This window comes from Bombina bombina, chromosome 3 (assembly GCF_027579735.1).
Source record: "Bombina bombina isolate aBomBom1 chromosome 3, aBomBom1.pri, whole genome shotgun sequence".
NCBI classification, from domain to species: Eukaryota; Metazoa; Chordata; class Amphibia; order Anura; family Bombinatoridae; genus Bombina; species Bombina bombina.
Window position 1 is genome coordinate 834,680,518 of NC_069501.1, and position 18,246 is coordinate 834,698,763.

General features: G+C 36.3%; 1 protein-coding gene across 2 annotated transcripts; it reads left to right on the forward strand.

Annotated features, from left to right (window-relative positions):
- The first annotated feature begins 1,664 nt into the window (after window positions 1–1,664).
- Window positions 1,665–18,019, forward strand: ARGLU1 (arginine and glutamate rich 1). Of its 2 annotated transcripts, none has more exons than XM_053707792.1 (4): window positions 1,665–2,198; window positions 10,405–10,627; window positions 14,297–14,380; window positions 17,254–18,019. In XM_053707792.1, the coding sequence occupies exons 1-4, from the start codon at window positions 1,876–1,878 to the stop codon at window positions 17,416–17,418; spliced, it is 795 nt and encodes a 264-aa protein (XP_053563767.1). In that variant the 5' UTR covers window positions 1,665–1,875; the 3' UTR covers window positions 17,419–18,019. The 2 variants fall into 2 exon arrangements, with proteins under 2 accessions (XP_053563767.1, XP_053563766.1); XM_053707791.1 differs by having other exon boundaries at window positions 1,666–2,198; window positions 10,402–10,627.
- The last annotated feature ends 227 nt before the right edge of the window (window positions 18,020–18,246 follow it).

Sequence of the window (18,246 nt, forward strand, 5' to 3'; positions counted from 1 at the left end):
TTGTGTACCTTGCCTCTGTTTGTTATACATTGACGTCTGCAATAGGAGCACCGGGGAACAGGAACATTTGCACATGATTATATGAGTACCACTTTTTGGGTCACATTTACTCAGGACTTTCTTATCCTTATAATCTGGGACTCTATAGGACACTATATATATTGGTCTGCTTTCTGGACTGCGAGGAGTTGCAAAGCTACTATAAGTATTAACCAAAGCACACAATTTTTAGATGTGAAAAGCATTTGCCCTTGCAGGATACAAAGTGTTATTACTGGCTATTATGAATGTTTTATAAGTGACAATTTAGACTTATCCATAGTTTATTATACAGATTACAGCACCAAGCTATTACACCTACCCAGTCTCTGGAACACATTCTGGGCATATGGTTATTTTTACAACACAGCATCAAAATTAAAAAGACAAATAATATGTGAACCCATTCAATAATAATAACAATATTTCATTAGGAATGAATAATATTTAAATAATACACTATATCTATTTATCATCTTTCTATCTGTATATGTGTATGTGTATATATATATATATATATATCATAGTTGCCAACAGTCCCTAATTTCCAGGGACAGTCCCTGGATTTTGTTGTATGTCCCTGGATTTTTTTTGTCCCTGAAAATGTCCCTGAAAATCTCTTTTACACAACATTTGTTGCTTCTATATATATATATACACACACATACATATATACAGATAGATAGATGATAAATAGATATAGTGTATTATTTAAATATTATTCATTCCTAATGGAATATTGTTATTATTATTGATTCTTTCTAATTTTGATGCTGTGTTGTATATATAACCATATGCCCAGAATGTGTTCCAGAGACTGGGTAGGTGTAAGAACTTGGTGCTGTAATCTGTATAATAAACTATGTATAAGTCTCTATTATACTATTACTTTCAAATGGGTGTGTTTTGAGTGCAGAAATAAGTGGGCGGAGCAGTTGAACAGTAGGTCGTCAATACTCCAGTAACCCGCTTGCTTGCTCTGCTGCAAAGTGTCCCTGGAATTTATTTTGAAATGTTGGCAACTATGATATATATATATACAAACAAAAAAAAGTGTGAAAAGGAGATTTTCAGGGACATTTCCAGGGACAAAAGAAATCCAGGGTTAAATTCAATTGTGCTCCAACGCGTTTACTTTCAACTTGTAATATGAGCAATACTTCCAAAACATGTAAACAACCACAATAAAACCCTATATTGCTTGGGCACACCATTCATAATCTAGCCCTATATATGAGCTATATGTATACAATATGCGTTTGTTCATGTCCACCAAGCAATCTGTTCCCATGGAAACATTTATTTTTACACTTATGTATACGCAAGAGCACATAAATGATGGGTATTTATTATACTGCAGTAGCTAAGTACGTACTAGATTCCGTAATATCAATAACGTGACATTTAAATGTATTTTTGTAAATACAACACAACTTTAACAAACACAAGTTTATTAGGCAGTTAGACAGACACCACTTGGTACCAGTCACATAATTGGTCTTCTGAAAAAAAATCATCTTCGGAAAGGCGCGTGGCATTGTGGGAATTGGGAAATACTCTACAGCGCAGTTTTGAGTGATCGCGAGATCTTTGTTACTCTACGACGCATGCGTACCCGCTGCCGCACGGCATTGTGGATCTACAGCTTTCTGTGTCGCAGGGTTGCATTTACCGCCATCTTGTCCATATCCTATGCTTTTGCTGTATATTCTTTTTTTGTGGTTATTTTAAAGACAGTGCATAGTTATCACAAAGATTCAGAAGGGAGAGAAAAAGTAGTATCGTAGCCAATAGCTGTTTAGCTTAAGTATTAAAATTAAAAAAAACATTAAATCTATGGGTCGGTCACGAAGTCGCAGTTCATCCCGCTCGAAACACGTAAAGAGTGGCAAACACAACAAAAAGAGGAGCCGCTCTCGGGAAAAGGAACGCGTGAGGAAACGCTCTAAATCCAGAGAGAGCAAGAGAAATCGGCGCCGGGAGTCCCGGTCCAGATCCCGCTCAAACACCACGTCCCGCAGGGAAAGAGAGAGGCCAATAACCCCTCCAGAGCGTATAGACATTTTTGGAAGGACGGTGAGCAAGAGAAGCAGCTTGGATGAAAAGCAAAAGCGGGAGGAAGAGGAGAAAAAAGCGGAGTATGAGAGGCAGCGGCGGATGTGAGTGGCTTGGGCCTGCTGCACTATGGATCGGGTGGGGGCTTCTGTGAGGCCTAGTATCAGAGGCATAGTGTGTGTTAAGGGTGGGACAAAGAGTGATAGCAAGATTAGTCTAAACGTACATGTTAGTATGTGTGCGTGTATATATCTAATTGGATTTTAATCTATAGAAGAAAAGGGAAATATGTTTGCCAAATATAAAGTATTAGCATCCAAGAGAGTCATCTAATAGGTTTATACCTGCTATAATCCAGTGCATTCGATTGACATTTTTACATATGTATATTGATATCAAGCCTTGCCAAGCAGTAGGAACACTGTCTGCTAAAAGTTTAACCCCAACTTGTTCTGCATGTATTGTATCTATTTCTCTATGTTCTAAATCTGTTAACACGTTTGCTTTGCAGATAGGAAAAAAGTACTAAAAAGATAGGTAAACCTTTTATTATTACTCCTTCCCCAGTTTTGCATAACCAAGACTGTTCTATTTATACACGTTTTTACCTTGTATTTAACCCTCTGCAGACTCTTGCCCACTTATCGCAGTTGTTTTGACTCATAAATAACTCCACGTGAGTGAGCACAATGCTATCCAAATGGTACATAATTAGCACTGTCAAAATGCACTGATATAAGAGGCTGGTTCAAGGGCTTAGAAATTTGCATATGATCCTACCTAGGTTTATCTTTTAACAAATACAAAGAGAACAAAAATTTGATGATAAAAGTAAATTGGAAAGATTTTTAAAATTCCATGCCCTATTTAAATCATGGTTTTTAATTTTGACTAGACTACCTTTTTTAAAGGAGCATAAGAATAAAAAAAAAATTGCTCTTGCATATCTTAATTTTGAATAGTAATTTACCAATACACTTGTATTTGCAAAGTTTGCTTCTGTTAGATATTTTACAGTGGAAGGAGCAAATGCATATATGCCCTTATGTTCAAATGCTTTGCTGACTGTGGGGTGTGTGTGTATATATCAGTAATCATGCAAATTGAGTTATTACTGACACACCTGTAGTTTGAGCAGGCAGATATATCAGGGATGTGTACATGAGCAACTTACACAGCAAAAGCATTCACAGAAACGGTCATATCTTTTACTAGGTGCAAGCTTTGCTAATACACTATTTTAATTGCTCTCTTCAAAATTAAAATACGGTAGTTTCAATGTGTCTAACCAAAACTGAAATGCATTTGTGGATAACTCTGCAAATCTCTTTCTGCAGTGCCCCACTCGTGGGGCATGCAGAAGTAGCATGATCTCGCTAGTTTTAGTGAGATTGCGGCAGAGAAGCCCAGGACTGCAGCGACGTACAGGGTACGGCGCTGGCCCTTAAGGAGTTAAGAACTACTAAGAACCAGATGATTGTCCTGATGCATAAAACCATAGAAATCAAAGATGGTGTACTTTTTTCACATGACTCTGTGTGTATGTATGTATATATATGTGTGTATATATATATATATATATATATATATATATATATATATATATATATATTCTCGCACACCTTTAATAACTTTAGTCTACCCTAAAGTTGTTATTGTTGTTTAAAAAGATAGATAACGCCTTTACTAACCATTCCCCAGCTTTGCACAACCAACATTGTTATATTAATATACTTTATAATATCTCTAAATTTCTGCCTGTTTCCAAGCCACTACAGACAGCCTTGTATCACATGCTTTTTTTATTAGCTTTTCACAAGACTGCTAATTTACGAAAGCCATATAGATAACATTGTGCTCTCTCCTGTGGAGTTGTGGCTGACACTGCACTAATTGGCTAAAATGCAAGTCAATAGATAAGTCATCTGATAAGGGGGCTGTCCAAAGAAGCTTATATATAATGTAGTCAGGGGTAAAAAGTATATTAATATAACCATGTTGGCTGGACATAACTGGGGAATAGGTAATAAAGGGATTATCTGTCTTTTTAAACAATAAAAATTCTAGAGTAGACCGTAACTTTAAACTCTAAGCACATTTAATTTTTCAATTCTATCCTACTGAGACAAGTGGATAGTTATACCCAATGTGGTCAGGGCCACTGCTTTTTAGCAAGTGTGGTTAAAGGGATAGCTAGTCAAAATTTGTTTGTTTTTTATGATTGTTAGGGCATATCATTTTAAACCACTTTCCAATTTGCTTTTTTTCTATTGGTACTTTGTTGAAAGCTAAACCTAAGTAGACTCATATGCTAATTTCGAAGCCCTTGGAGGCCGCCTCTTATCTCATTGCATTTTGACAGGGTTTTTTTGTTTGTTTTTTTTGGCAGCTAGATTGCACTAGTTCATGTGTTCCATAAATATACCATTGTGCTTACTCCCATGGAGTTACCTAGGAGTCAGCCCTGATTGGCTAAAATGCATGTTTGTCAAAAGAACTGAAATAAGGGGGCAGTCTTTGTTAATCATAAGTTTATTTTGACTTGAGTGTCCCTTTAAAGTGCTTAAAAAAGTCCCCTTGTGCAGCTAAGGGGTTAAATGCTTGTAAATTCAAATAAGGTGTTTTAAATATTAAAAAAATAGGCTGGTTCTTTTCATCTGCTTTACAACTGAGATCACAGGGAAAAAAGCAGTAGCAGAGAGAACTGAACTTAAAGGGACAGTCAACCCAAAAATTACTTTAACTTATTTAGATTAGTTAACTAACTAACTATCTTTACAGTAAACTGTAGCCAAATTTCCATCTAAATAAAGTTTGGCAGAAAATAAACTTACTAGATCTCATCTGGCAGTTTGGAAATGGCCGTCTGACCCCTCCTTCTCTGACGTCTCCCAAAAGCTTGCACTAGTACAGGGTCCTTTTCTCGAGTCTAGTAGTCTCGTCCCTGCGCGCTCCTGCAATTTCAGCTAACAGCTGTTCATACCCGGCCGGCACTCACTGCCTCTCGTCCATGCTGTGTGTTACAGAGACTGAGAGGCAGTGAGTGCCGGGCAGGCAGTGATATGATGGTCTGAGATAATCTTGTAACCAGAATATTACGTTATTGATCTAACTACTTCTGCCCAGGAACAGTCTCTTCTTCAAAATCACTTTATTTCTTGTTGCATATTGTATATATTGGTGTCATTATTATCATACTCTATTCCTGATATAATGTGTATACATTTACTGATTGTAAATACTAGTGCTACGGGTTGGCGCTTGTTTGATACATTTTGGTAAGTAGACAATTATTTGATCTTGCAATTAACAATTGCTAATATCGATAGTAAACAATATCCACATTCTTGTATTTAGTAGTTTGCAAATACTTGTCCTGCAGGGTAGCGCTTTGTACTATTGGACAATTAACCTACTAGTATAGAGAATAATGGATTGTACAATCTATATAGCAGAGTGTCATTCGATGTTGAAAGCTTGCATATACCTGCTGTGTTAAATGTAATTGCGCTCCACCGTTCACTTACTTTACATTATAAGATAACTTGTGTATGTTTAAAATACAGTTTATTCAAACATGGTGATTCAATATTATGTAGGAGATATATATTTAACTATTCACATTCATGTCATTACCGGTATTTGGTATTGTTACCACATATTAATCTAAGTGGTTGGATCCTTCTATACCCTCCTTCTATGTAACACTCCAAACCGGAGGTTCTGCGATTGATAAAACTGTTAACGCTTCACTAAATCAGTGGTTCAACCCCCTGGTTAAAAATACAACAACGATGGGGTCCCATAATAACGTAATATTCTGGTTACAAGATTCGATATATTAGAGAATCAGTCTCCTTGCATTGGGGTGGAACCACTGATTTAGTGAAGCGTTAACAGTTGTATCTATCACAGAACCTCCGGTTTGGAGTGTTACATAGGAGGGTATAGAAGGATCCAACCACTTAGATTAATATGTGGTAACAATACCAAATACCGGTAATGACATGAATGTGAATAGTTAAATATATATCTCCTACGTAATATTGAATCACCATGTTTGAATAAACTGTATTTTAAACATACACAAGTTATCTTATAATGTAAAGTAAGTGAACGGTGGAGCGCAATTACATTTAACACAGCAGGTATATGCAAGCTTTCAACATCGAATGACACTCTGCTATATAGATTGTACAATCCATTATTCTCTATACTAGTAGGTTAATTGTCCAATAGTACAAAGCGCTACCCTGCAGGACAAGTATTTGCAAACTACTAAATACAAGAATGGGGATATTGTTTACTATCGATATTAGCAATTGTTAATTGCAAGATCAAATAATTGTCTACTTACCAAAATGTATCAAACAAGCACCAACCCGTAGCACTAGTATTTACAATCAGTAAATGTATACACATTATATCAGGAATAGAGTACGATAATAATGACACCAATATATACAATATGCAACAAGAAATAAAGTGATTTTGAAGAAGAGACTGTTCCTGGGCAGAAGTAGTTAGATCAATAACGTAATATTCTGGTTACAAGATTATCTCAGACCATCATATCGCTGCCTGCCCGGCACTCACTGCCTCTCAGTCTCTGTAACACACAGCATGGATGAGAGGCAGTGAGTGCCGGCCGGGTATGAACAGCTGTTAGCTGAAATTGCAGGAGCGCGCAGGGACGAGTCTACTAGACTCGAGAAAAGGATCCTGTACTAGTGCAAGCTTTTGGGAGACGTCGGAGAAGGAGGGGTCAGGCGGCCATTTCCAAACTGCCAGATGAGATCTAGTAAGTTTATTTTCTGCCAAACTTTATTTAGATGGAAATTTGGCTACAGTTTACTGTAAAGATAGTTAGTTAACTAATCTAAATAAGTTAAAGTAATTTTTGGGTTGACTGTCCCTTTAAGTGCACTAGATCCTTAAAGAGACAGTATACACCAATTTTAGTATAACTGCATGTAATAGACACTACTGAAAAGAATAATATGCACAGATACTGATATAAAAATCCAGTTTAAAAACTTACTTGGAAGCTTCCAGTTTAGCAAGTTACTGGAACACCCACTGCAAGTGGGAAATAGCACACTCCCCCTCCCCCACACTTTGCATATGAAAATACACTTTATAGGTATACATCAGTATTCTCCTGAAACTTTGGGGCTTGGTTAGGAGTCTGAAAATCAGAGCAATGTTATTTAATAATAAGCAAAACTATCCATTTAGAAAACAAAACTGGGCTATATAAATGGATCATCTACAAAAACCTTTATGCAAAGAAAAATCTAGTGTATAATGTCCCTTTAAAACAGAATGCAATGCCGAGCTGTCCAGAGCAGAAGTCAGACACTTCAATTCTCTTAAAGGGACACTCAGGTTAATTAAAATTTTCATTATTCAGATACAGCATGTAATTTTAAACAACTTTCCAATTTACTTCCATTAAAAAAATGTGCAGTCTTTTATATTCACAATTTTTGAGTCACCAGATCCTACTGAGCATGTGCAAGAATTCAGACTATACGTATATGCATTTGTGATTGGCTGATTGCTATCACATGGTACAAGGGGAGTGGAAATATACATAACTTTGAAATTTGTTATAAAAAAATCTACTACTCATTTGAAGTTCAGACTAAGTGCTCTTACATTGTCTTGTTATCTTGCATTTGTTGATTATGCAAATCTAATGTGTTGACTGGTCCTTTAAAGCCATGGCTGCTGGCTGAAGTTTGAACAACTTCCTGTGCTATCTGTTACTACTTGGTTCTTATCTTTCTGTCACCACGCACATTTGTGGTGGCATCACCTGCACTCCCATGTAGACTTTGGAGTGCCACCTACTACTCCAGTGCTAGTTTGGCACTGATGGCACCTTTAAATATTGTACCTGGCGCCTGGGTTTACCGGCCCTGGATTACCACTATACTGCCCTTTTCAGTTCTGACCTGTTCTGTTTAGCTGCAATGCATTAGTAAGCCTAGCCATCTACTCTGCCACTAGTGTAAAAAAAAAAAAAAAAAACTACATTTCCCAGCATGCTATGCCTTCAGATCAGGGTGGGTATACAGGAAGTATGTCTGATCACAACTATGTTTAACTGTGCAATAGCATAGCTATGCACGAACTAAACCACAGATTACTTGCTGCTGAAACCCAGAAATTATATGGTATAAGATGATTCTTTGCACTATCAAGTTTCCATGTAGCCATTACCACCAAAGGAACCAGCAATTAAAGGTTGCGCATTGCTCCTGTGCAATGCTGCAAGTTGTTAGACACCGTAGGGTGCCGGAAACCAAAGGGTGCACATTGATCCTGTGCATCATCTGGTTATTCTGTAGTGTTCATTCTGTGTTCACCCTTTAATTGCCGGGTTCTTGCAGTGTCTATAGCTATGTTCAGCGAAGCACAGGATCAATGTGCACACTTATATATTGTCAGATCCTTGCTGTTTTTATAGATGTGTGCAGCAAAGCACAGGATCAATGCGCACACATATTGTCTGATTCTTGCTGTGTCTATAGATGCGTGCAAACAAAACACTGGATCGATGCACACCTTTTGAGTGCCAGGCGGTGTGTCGCTGCATGGAAATGCCGGAACTGCAAAGATTGTCATAAATTCTGGGTTTCAGCAGCTTGTAATCTGTGCTTCAGTGCCAGTATAGCAATACCTCTGTGTTTTCATGAACCTATTTTTATAATGTGCCTATAAAGTCTCTTTATCCATGCTTTGTCATAATGCATGGGGACACGGTGGAGGAAGAATGCAGCAATATGTTGCTGAATTGCCACATCTGAGTAAGTACCGAACATGACCGAGTTGGCATGTAAACGCTCAGGGGAACCATGCTTGACGGCAAATAAAGGGCATCCTTTTAACTGCATAAACAATAAAGTGCTGCAATATTCTAATGGTACACCATATGCTAATGCTATGGTGGACTTCTACTTTTTTAAATGAGGAAAACGCCTAGCTTTCAAATCAAGCTTCCTAACAACAAGCATGGGAATTGTCCGTTATTTGCTATAGTTATAACAGACATTACTTACAAGGTTTTAATTTGCATTCAATGTACATTTCTATGAAAACTGTAAACTTGGCCACATTGATTTAGACCAGTGGTTCTGAACCCAAATGAACTCATTGCCTGGTAAATGTTAGCCGGGCATGTCCAGGGCCCAGTGGCCCACCAGTAGGGCTGTGAAGGCCAGTACTGGGCTTTGTCCCGGCTGTTGAGAAATCAGGATTTAGACATATTAGGGCGTAAAATGTTCCCCTTTTTTCATGGAGACCACAGGATAAAATACTTCAATGGACATGGGAATAACAAATATAGTCCCATTAAAAAAATGTAAACACTGGGAACTGATAGTAGATTGCTTTTAGATTAGTGACCTCAACCTTCACAGATGGAAATTTGCAGTTAGAATAACTTTAACAAATGCATTCAAAAATGATATATGTATTTTTTTCCTCCTAGCTGTGTTGCCCATCACTCCTTTATACCAGCTGTAGTTTTAAATTTACATATATACACACACGCGTATTGAAATCTCCCAGTGGTCCTTGACGACTTAGACATTGCAGCGGATGACATAGGAAAAACTTCAAATTTCTATTAACATTGAGTGGACTAGTAACTTTTTCCCTCTGGGCTAGTATCTTTTAACCCCTGACTAGTAAATCATAGGGATATTTTTTTTCACAGAAAAGTTTTCCAGCCAGGTGGGAGCAATGTAATACGTCCTAGTATAACATTTTCTGCTCTACAAATCAGATTTATTGCATAATTTAACTTACATTTTTTAATGATAATTTGAGCAGTAAACATTGATTGCACATTTTAGCTTAAAGGGATACTAAACCCAAATCTTTCTTTCATGATTCAGATAGATCATGCCATTTTAAGCTACTTTCTTATCTAATCTTACCATTTTTTTCTTTGTTCTCTTGCTAGCTATCTTTATTTGAAAAGGAGGATTCTAAGCTTAGTAACCGGCCCATTTTTGTTTCAGCACCATGGGTACATTTAGCAACACAGGTGTTGATAGGAGTAAATTAGAGAGTTGCTTAAAATTGCATGTTCTGATTTTGGGTTTAGTATCCCCTTTAATGTTGGCTAAAATTTTAGCTGGGTGGTGCACCCATTAAAAAGGTTGTGAATGTATGTGATATAGTATGTGTGAATTATTTGAAGAGCTGAAAAATAGCTGGCTCCTAGATTTTGAACATATTTGTCAAGCACTACACTACACTCAGAACAAAACTTTATTTTTGCTTTTTATTCAGTAGGCAGCAAGAAATTGAAGAAAAGCTGATTGAAGAGGAGACAGCACGTCGTGTAGAAGAATTGGTTGCCAAGCGTGTGGAAGAAGAGTTGGAGAAAAGAAAAGATGAAATAGAGAGAGAAGTTCTCCGCAGGGTTGAGGAAGCTAAACGCATCATGGAAAAGCAGTTGCTCGAAGAACTCGAGCGACAGAGGCAGGCTGAACTAGCTGCACAAAAAGCCAGAGAGGTAACGCTTGGTCGTTTGGAAAGTAGTGACAGTCCATGGCAAAACTTTCTTGATTTCCTTGCTTTTACTCTTTTTATAGTGTCAGTGTTTTCCTTTCTCGCTGATAGATGTTTTTTGCCATTTGGGTTTCAAAATCTATTTTCTTATAAAAATAAATATTTATAAAACAGAATTTACATTATACTTTATTGGATTGCTGCTAATTAGGACTGAAGCCCATTGATTTGCAATGAGCTTCATTCCTCTCTTGTCCCATCAAAGCTTATAATAGTTTGTGTAAGAAACTTTTGCCATGGCTGTGGTTTTATCAGCATTTTACCCTTCTTTACATCTTTATTTTTTAATTGTATTTATTTTTTTCCGTACTGCAGCAGTGATGGCTAATACATCATGACTTTCTTAGACTTGACCTACAAACTACTACAGTAAATATTTAGCTAGATGAAAATGCATATTTTGAAAACTCCAGGCTTTTCTTTTAAAAAGTAAGCACTAACACATATGGGTGTTATGTCCCCAGAATAACTTTTTTTCGTCTTAACTTTTGCCTTAATCATATTTATAAAATAAAGTTATAACATCCTTTTCTTCTCTAGAGACCTCGAAGACTTCATCTAAATACAAAATATTGCTTTTCTTCAGGTGGAACAAAATAACACTATGAAACCGTAATTGGCTACTGAAAATATTTTGTAAATTACTGTGACTTTAAAATATGTCACTTTTTTCAAGATTAATTTGAATCTCTCAGCAGGTTTTTATTTTACACATTAGCAATAGATGTAAAGAAAATACTCCTTATTAATGATTTTGCAAGTATATCTTAAAAAATAATTCTTCACATTCCAAGGTTTTAAACATTGCTTGTCATTTACTACCTGTGCTTTATTTTCCTGAAAGGTGCATAAAGTGATGGTAAATCATAGCGTTTGTGAAATGTTAGGATTTACCATTGGCACTAATAAAGGGGACTTTCAGTCATGAAGTATAAAATACTTCATGCTGAATGTTCCTTTATTTGTTTGAAGCATTCGCTGCACTGAGCTCCTCAGGCAGCACACGAAAGAACGCTTCCACCTCTTAGCAAATAGCAGTGCGTGCCAGCTGGAGCCAATCTAGGATTTAACATCGCTTTAATATAGAAATGCCATTTTAAGGACCATTGAGTATAGTAGAATTGCATAATCAACAAATGCGCAAGACTGAAGTTCAAATGACCAGTAATTTATTTTTCCTGACATATTTTGAAATCTTCTCCCATTTCCTGCCCCCCTGTATCATTTGACAGCCATCACCCAAATACAGACTAGTATATGTATACACTCTTTTACATGCTCAGTAGATGTTGGTGCTTCAGAAAGCATGCATATAAAAGATTAAACAAAATTTGAAAATGAAAGTATTTTTTCATGTTCAATCTAAATCCTGAAAGTTTAATTGATTTTTCTGTCCCTTTAATACACTATCTTACAATATGAAGTGGATACTTCTTAATTGTTTTTGGAATGCATTTCTCATTACAACTTGTCACGTTGAGCTCACATAAAATAAGACCTATTTTAGTAGAAACTCTTAAAGAGACAGTTTACCCAAAACATTTCTCCACTTAAATTTGTTCCCAATTATCTATTTTACTTGCTGGAGTGTATTACATTGTTGACAAGAAGCCCGTTTGCCCTTATTTTGGCAATTAAAATAGCTGATTAAGCATGTGGTATCCCAACCTATACTGAAAGTTTCTATACTTAAGTCCAGGCAATTGACAGGCTGTGTAAACAAAGCCAGCAGAAGAAATTACACTCCCAGTGGGGTATAGAAGAGATCACTAATACAATAATTTTCCATTGTTCTCTTGAAGTATTGAGCTTTGGTTTACAGACAAATATAAGATAAGAAGCAAGTGTGTGTACACAAATTGATAACATGAGACCTGATTTTACCTGCAAGCTCAACCCATTATAATAGGCTGCAATTTCATATCACAAAACTAGCTAGCTGTTGTATATACACAAAAAGAAACTTGAAAATGCAATCTCTCTTGCATTTTATACTCTGCAGCTGGTATAAGTCATTGGAAATACATTAAAGGGACACTGAACCCAACATTTTTCTTTTGTGATTCAGATAGAGCATGCAATTTTAAGCAACTTTCTAATTTACTCCTATTATCACATTTTCTTCTCTTGCTATCTTTATTTGGAAAAGAAGGCATCTAAACTTCTTTTTTTGGTTCAGTACTCTGGACAGCACTTTTTTTTATTGGTGGATGAATTTATCCACCAATTAGCAAGAACAACCCAGGTTGTTCACCAAAAATGGGCTGGCATCTAAACTTACATTCTTGCATTTGAAATAAAGATACCAAGATAATGAAGAAAATTTGATAATAGGAGTAAATTAGAAAGTTGTTTAAAATTTCATGCTCTATCTGAATCACGAAAGAAAAAATTTGGGTTCAGTGTCCCTTTAAGGGATTTTCCAGTATACTGTCCCTTTAAGGGACATCTTTTATTTCTGTATAGCACAAATGGACTTCTTTCTTTAGTCAGATTTTCATTATCTATGATAGAGGTGCTTTTTCTCAGTAGCCTGTTACTGATCATTGACTTAGTTTTTATTTATTTCTGTTTACAAGTCTACATATGGTAACACATTAATACATGCAAAATCTTTCCATGGAATGGATTTTATTGTTTCTTTTAAATACTAAAAAACACAACATGGAAAGTGTAGGTATTCACATCCCTGTGGACCATTTTGGTCTGTAGAGTGGGTTTTAAAGTTGCATTCCTCCACTGGTAGAAACATTTAAGGCTGACACAAATCCTGTATTTTTTGTTTCTCTCAATATCAGCAGACATGTAGACCTTTAGAACATTATGCAACTAAATATGCACACACATTTCACATATGTTTTAATTTTTTCTTATTTTCAGAGGTGTGGATTGCGCCTGTGAATCAGTACATTTTACATTTGCCCATATTGCCTCACAATATGGATTGCCAGTTGTGCTTTTGACTAACAATAAATGTTTCTTATGAATTGTTTGCCTTAGGAATGATGAATTGCATATTTTTGTTCCCTTTTACCATAAACATCTGCATTCCTCAGCTCAGCCTTCTTTGTATGTTTCTTATAATTGGTTGAGCTGCTGATGGCAGGTGTTGCCAAGCTAACAGTACAAATCATTTTAAAGAGGAAGCTGGCGCGTATGGCAGCTGAGGAGCACTCTGCAGGACACTGGACAAGACAGTAAATACTCAACTTTTAATGCTGATTAAAGGAGTATAGGTAAAGAATACGTAGGTATACATTATTGGTGAGACATACTATTCCCTTTCTCTCTATTTTTTGTTTTTCTTTATTTCCTAAAGGCTACCCAGTTTTGTAGTTGTCCTTGTTTATATGTGTGACTGTATTTAAAAAAAAAAAAAAAACTGCTAGGAGAACAGTTAGGGAGGGATAATCAGTTGCTGTTTGGATTGGGAGGGTTCAGCCAAAATTAGTGATAGAAGCGGCCTGTAGTGAATGCACATTTGTTTTTGTTTTTTTGGAAAGTAAAGGTGGCTTCAGAGCTGCCTGTTAAGATTTTAAAGGAAATGATTCAGATTAGAGGAGTTGAACAAACTATTTCTCTATTCTAACATGTAATTGTGTCCTCCATTTAGGAAGAAGAAAGGTCGAAGCGTGAGGAGCTTGAGCGAATACTTGAAGAGAATAACCGTAAAATTGCAGATGCACAAGCTAAATTGGTAAGACGCTACGTCAAACTGTAGCTATGTTAATCAATAGATTGTAATTGTATATAGTGGCTGAAAATGTAAAAGTTATTTTTAAGCTGTTGGGAAAAATGTTCTCTCAGTATAAACAGCAAAACAATTGGCCAAAGCTACAGAAAAAAGTCATGCACTGATTTTTATGATATAGATTTTTTTTTCCTAGGCTGTATGCAGGGAAGCTGATACATGATATGTTTGTGGTGTGTATGGCACACAATTAGACTGTATGGAATGTCAGTAAAAAATGGGCATACTGTGGGGTACTTGCAGCATGGTATTAGCACCAGGTGGAATGCAAAAGTAGCCCTAGATGTCAGTTCAGCCCACCTGGAGGTAAACATTCTGCTTTTCTACAGTACATCAAAAGTATTGCATTAAAAGAAATGTGGTGGTGTTTTAAGTTCAGATGTTTAATCATGGCATTTCTCAAATTAAACTCCCACATGAACCAATATTAGTGTAATTTGAGAACTTCTATGGTTTTTAACTTCTGGCACTTTAACTGTTCATGCTACAGCACCGTGCAGATCAGTATCTGGTAAAACAGTTCCCTCAAACCTATGCTGCCAAATCATCAGTGAAGCATACTTATTTTTTCAGTTTAGCTTCCATGGAGTATGCTTGGACTATATCAAAATAAGTCATCTTTAACTCCTTCCTGCCGTTAGGATGTTCCATGCCGTCCTAACTATGCTTGGCTTTTGCGCCGTTAGGACGGCATGGAACGTCCTAGCCGTTTGGCTGTACTGAAGACATTGGCGCTTCCAGGGTGGGATCAAGGTCTGCCTTGCGTCATAGGCACTTCCCCCTGACCAATCCCATCATTAAAATCACAGGATCGCATAAACAATCGCGTGATTTCAATTAGTCCCAGGGGAAAAGGGTTAAAGGGACTGTCAAGTCCAAAAAAAACTTTCATTTTTCAAATAGGGCATGTCATTTTAAAGAATTTTCCAATTTACTTTTATCAACAATTTTGCTTTGTTCTCTTGGTATTCTAGTTGAAAGCAAACCTAGGAAGGCACATATAATTTCTAAGCCCTTGAAGGCCGCCTCTATTTTATTTACTTTTCACAGCAGGGGAGAGCAAGCTTATGTAGGCCATATAGATAGCATTGTGATCACGCTAGTGGCAGACACTGCACTAATTGGCTAAAATGCAAGTCAACAGATAACTAAAAGTCGTGATTAGGGGCGGTCAGAAGATGCTTAGATACAAGTTAGTCACAGAAGTAAAAAGTGTATTAATATAACAGTGTTGGTTTTGCAAAACTGGGGAATGGGTAATTGGGGATTATCTAATATAATGGAAGTAAATTGGAAAGTTTAAAACTGAATGCACTATCTGAATCATGAACATTTTATTTTGACTTTAGTGTTCCTTATTACAGCTAGCTAGACAATACAATCTGAATGTGACAGTTTCAGTGTTTAGAGACAGAGTACCTTTTTACCACTTACTATCCCCAAAAATACTAAATTTTCATTGGTTACAAGCACCTGAGAACAGGATTTGACATCAACAGTTCTTTTCTGATGTGGATATTTTTTTTTCTTGACTCTTCTCACTTATTCAGCGAGAGTACCTGCTCCCTAATCAATATTAGCAGTGGTTTAGCTGCAGTATTTGTGCACTTTAATTGGATGATAGTACTGATCCTGGCAGCCATGCAGATCTGGCATGGTTGAGCATATTTATACATGAATAAAAGGTTGGGGACAAAAGAGACCAGCATCTTGGCCTTCTGAGCTACCCTCACTGGTTATTAAGTAGATATAATTGAAGATGACTAGGGGCTACTGGGGGAAACTTTGTTTTGTTTGGTTTCAGTTTGCAGTCACTATTGTGACCTGATATTACAAGTGGCAGGTCCCTGGTGCTAAGGAAATATAGTGCAGCCATTTGAATAAAAAGCTCACTTAATACATTTAATGAGCTCTTCTATGCCAACACCATATGGCATGGGTGGGTAGGCTTTAAATGTTTGTCATCGTTAATTTAATATATAGAGGATGTGTGAAGGTTGAATTCAATGACTACTGGGCTGCTATTATCCTCATCTGCTATGACATTATTAAAAAACAGGAGTGGATAAATATCATCTTTCCATGTTTTCCCTCTGCTGCACTCATTTCTTTATATTTGCTGTGCGGGGGGAAAAAACATGTTCTTTCAAGCTCCTCAAAAAACTGCAGAAATCTAGCTGTTTTTTACCTTGTATCTTTGTCAGAAACTGTGTGAGTACAGTATTGGTAATCAGAGTTCTGAGGATATCGTAAGCATGTAACATTATGCAATATAGAGGGGAGTTTGCAGTGCAACACTAACAGATAATGTTTTTTGCGTTGTGTTTTTTTAACAAAGGATGCCGAAAATGGCCGCAGGTAGCTGTGTTCGGCTCTCTTTGGACCTGGATTTATTCAATAGTGCAACACACAGATTTGGAATTGCATAGATCTCTGAGTGTTGCACTATTGAATAAATTTAGCTCAGCATAGAACCAGCAGCTAAATTTGGCATTCGTTTAGAAAAAATAACTGAATGCCAAATGCATGTCTACTAAACAGCACTGTTGTTAGATTGCCTTTTAACCGTCTTACCATAAGTACAATAAATTGGTTGTTGTGTAAGAAATGTATAGTAGAGCATTAGTGGAATGAAGTATGCATTTATTGGTTCTTTCTTGTGAGTTTTATATATAACTTGTAAAATGTATTGCATGAAATTTCAGTTTATTTTGTAATCTACTTAGACATTTTGTCACACTAGCTGTATGGAAAAAAAAAATGTTACGCAGTTAGTAGTAAATTACATTGCATTAAGTGTGTTCCATTTTCACTTGCAGGCTGAGGAGCAATTAAAAATTGTTGAAGAGCAAAGAAAAATTCATGAGGAAAGGATGAAATTAGAACAAGAGAGACAACGGCAGCAAAAGGAGGAGCAAAAAATTATATTGGGCAAGGGGAAGTCTAGACCGAAATTATCTTTCACATTAAAAAGTCCGGATTAAAGAACAACTTTGAACTTTTCTTCATCAAATCAAGACTGTATTGTAGCTTCATGTTGAAGTGTTTTTTTTTTTGTTTGTTTTTTTTTAATATAAAACACCTTGTCTGAAATGTCAACATGTTCTAAAAGGGGCTGTGCTCTTAACCCATTTACTTTTTATACATTTTCTTTAATGGAATTCAAGTCAAACCCTAATCAGATCATTATTAGTTTTACATAATTATGTCTCATTAACTTAATTCTTGAGAGGACTAGGTTTCTGTAAATTGCTTGATCTGATGAGGTTTTAACTGACCCTTCCCAGTGTAATTTTTTCCCCCCACAAAGTTTCTTTTGATCTGACTTTTTGCAATACAATTTTTGCATTCATAAAATTCAGTATTGTTGAAACTTTGTATTGTATTATAAATTCAGTGTCTCCATGATGCTGTTCCACTTGATGTTCCTGATACAGGTAAGGATAAAGCTTTTTAAAAACTTAACTAGTCTCTCTAGATCAGTATTGTCCATTTACAAATGTTTTTATTATTCTTAAAGCATCCGGCCATCATTCCCTACAATGTAAATACACAGATACGCTGAATAAAGTCTTAAATGCATCATGTATGTTGTGGATGTTTTAAAGCTGCTTCGTAATGATGAAATGGGGGGGAATCTTTCTTTTATCCACCATTTTCAACAAAAAGTTTGTGTGTGTGTATGTATGTGTGTGTGTATATGTGTGTGTGTGTGTATATATATATATATATATATATATATTTTATTTTATTTTTTTTCCTTGAAGAAAGCTTTCTGTTCTATAAATGTTAGTTTTATGCTGACAGCGTCC

Excerpts from the sequence above, each read along its gene's own strand:
- ARGLU1 (XM_053707791.1), top strand. The coding sequence starts at position 1,876 with ATGGGTCGGTCACGAAGTCGCAGTTCATCCCGCTCGAAACACGTAAAG. Across the intron at positions 2,199-10,401 it reads TATGAGAGGCAGCGGCGGAT|TAGGCAGCAAGAAATTGAAG; the intron begins GTGAGTGGCTTG and ends CTTTTTATTCAG. Across the intron at positions 10,628-14,296 it reads CTGCACAAAAAGCCAGAGAG|GAAGAAGAAAGGTCGAAGCG; the intron begins GTAACGCTTGGT and ends TCCTCCATTTAG.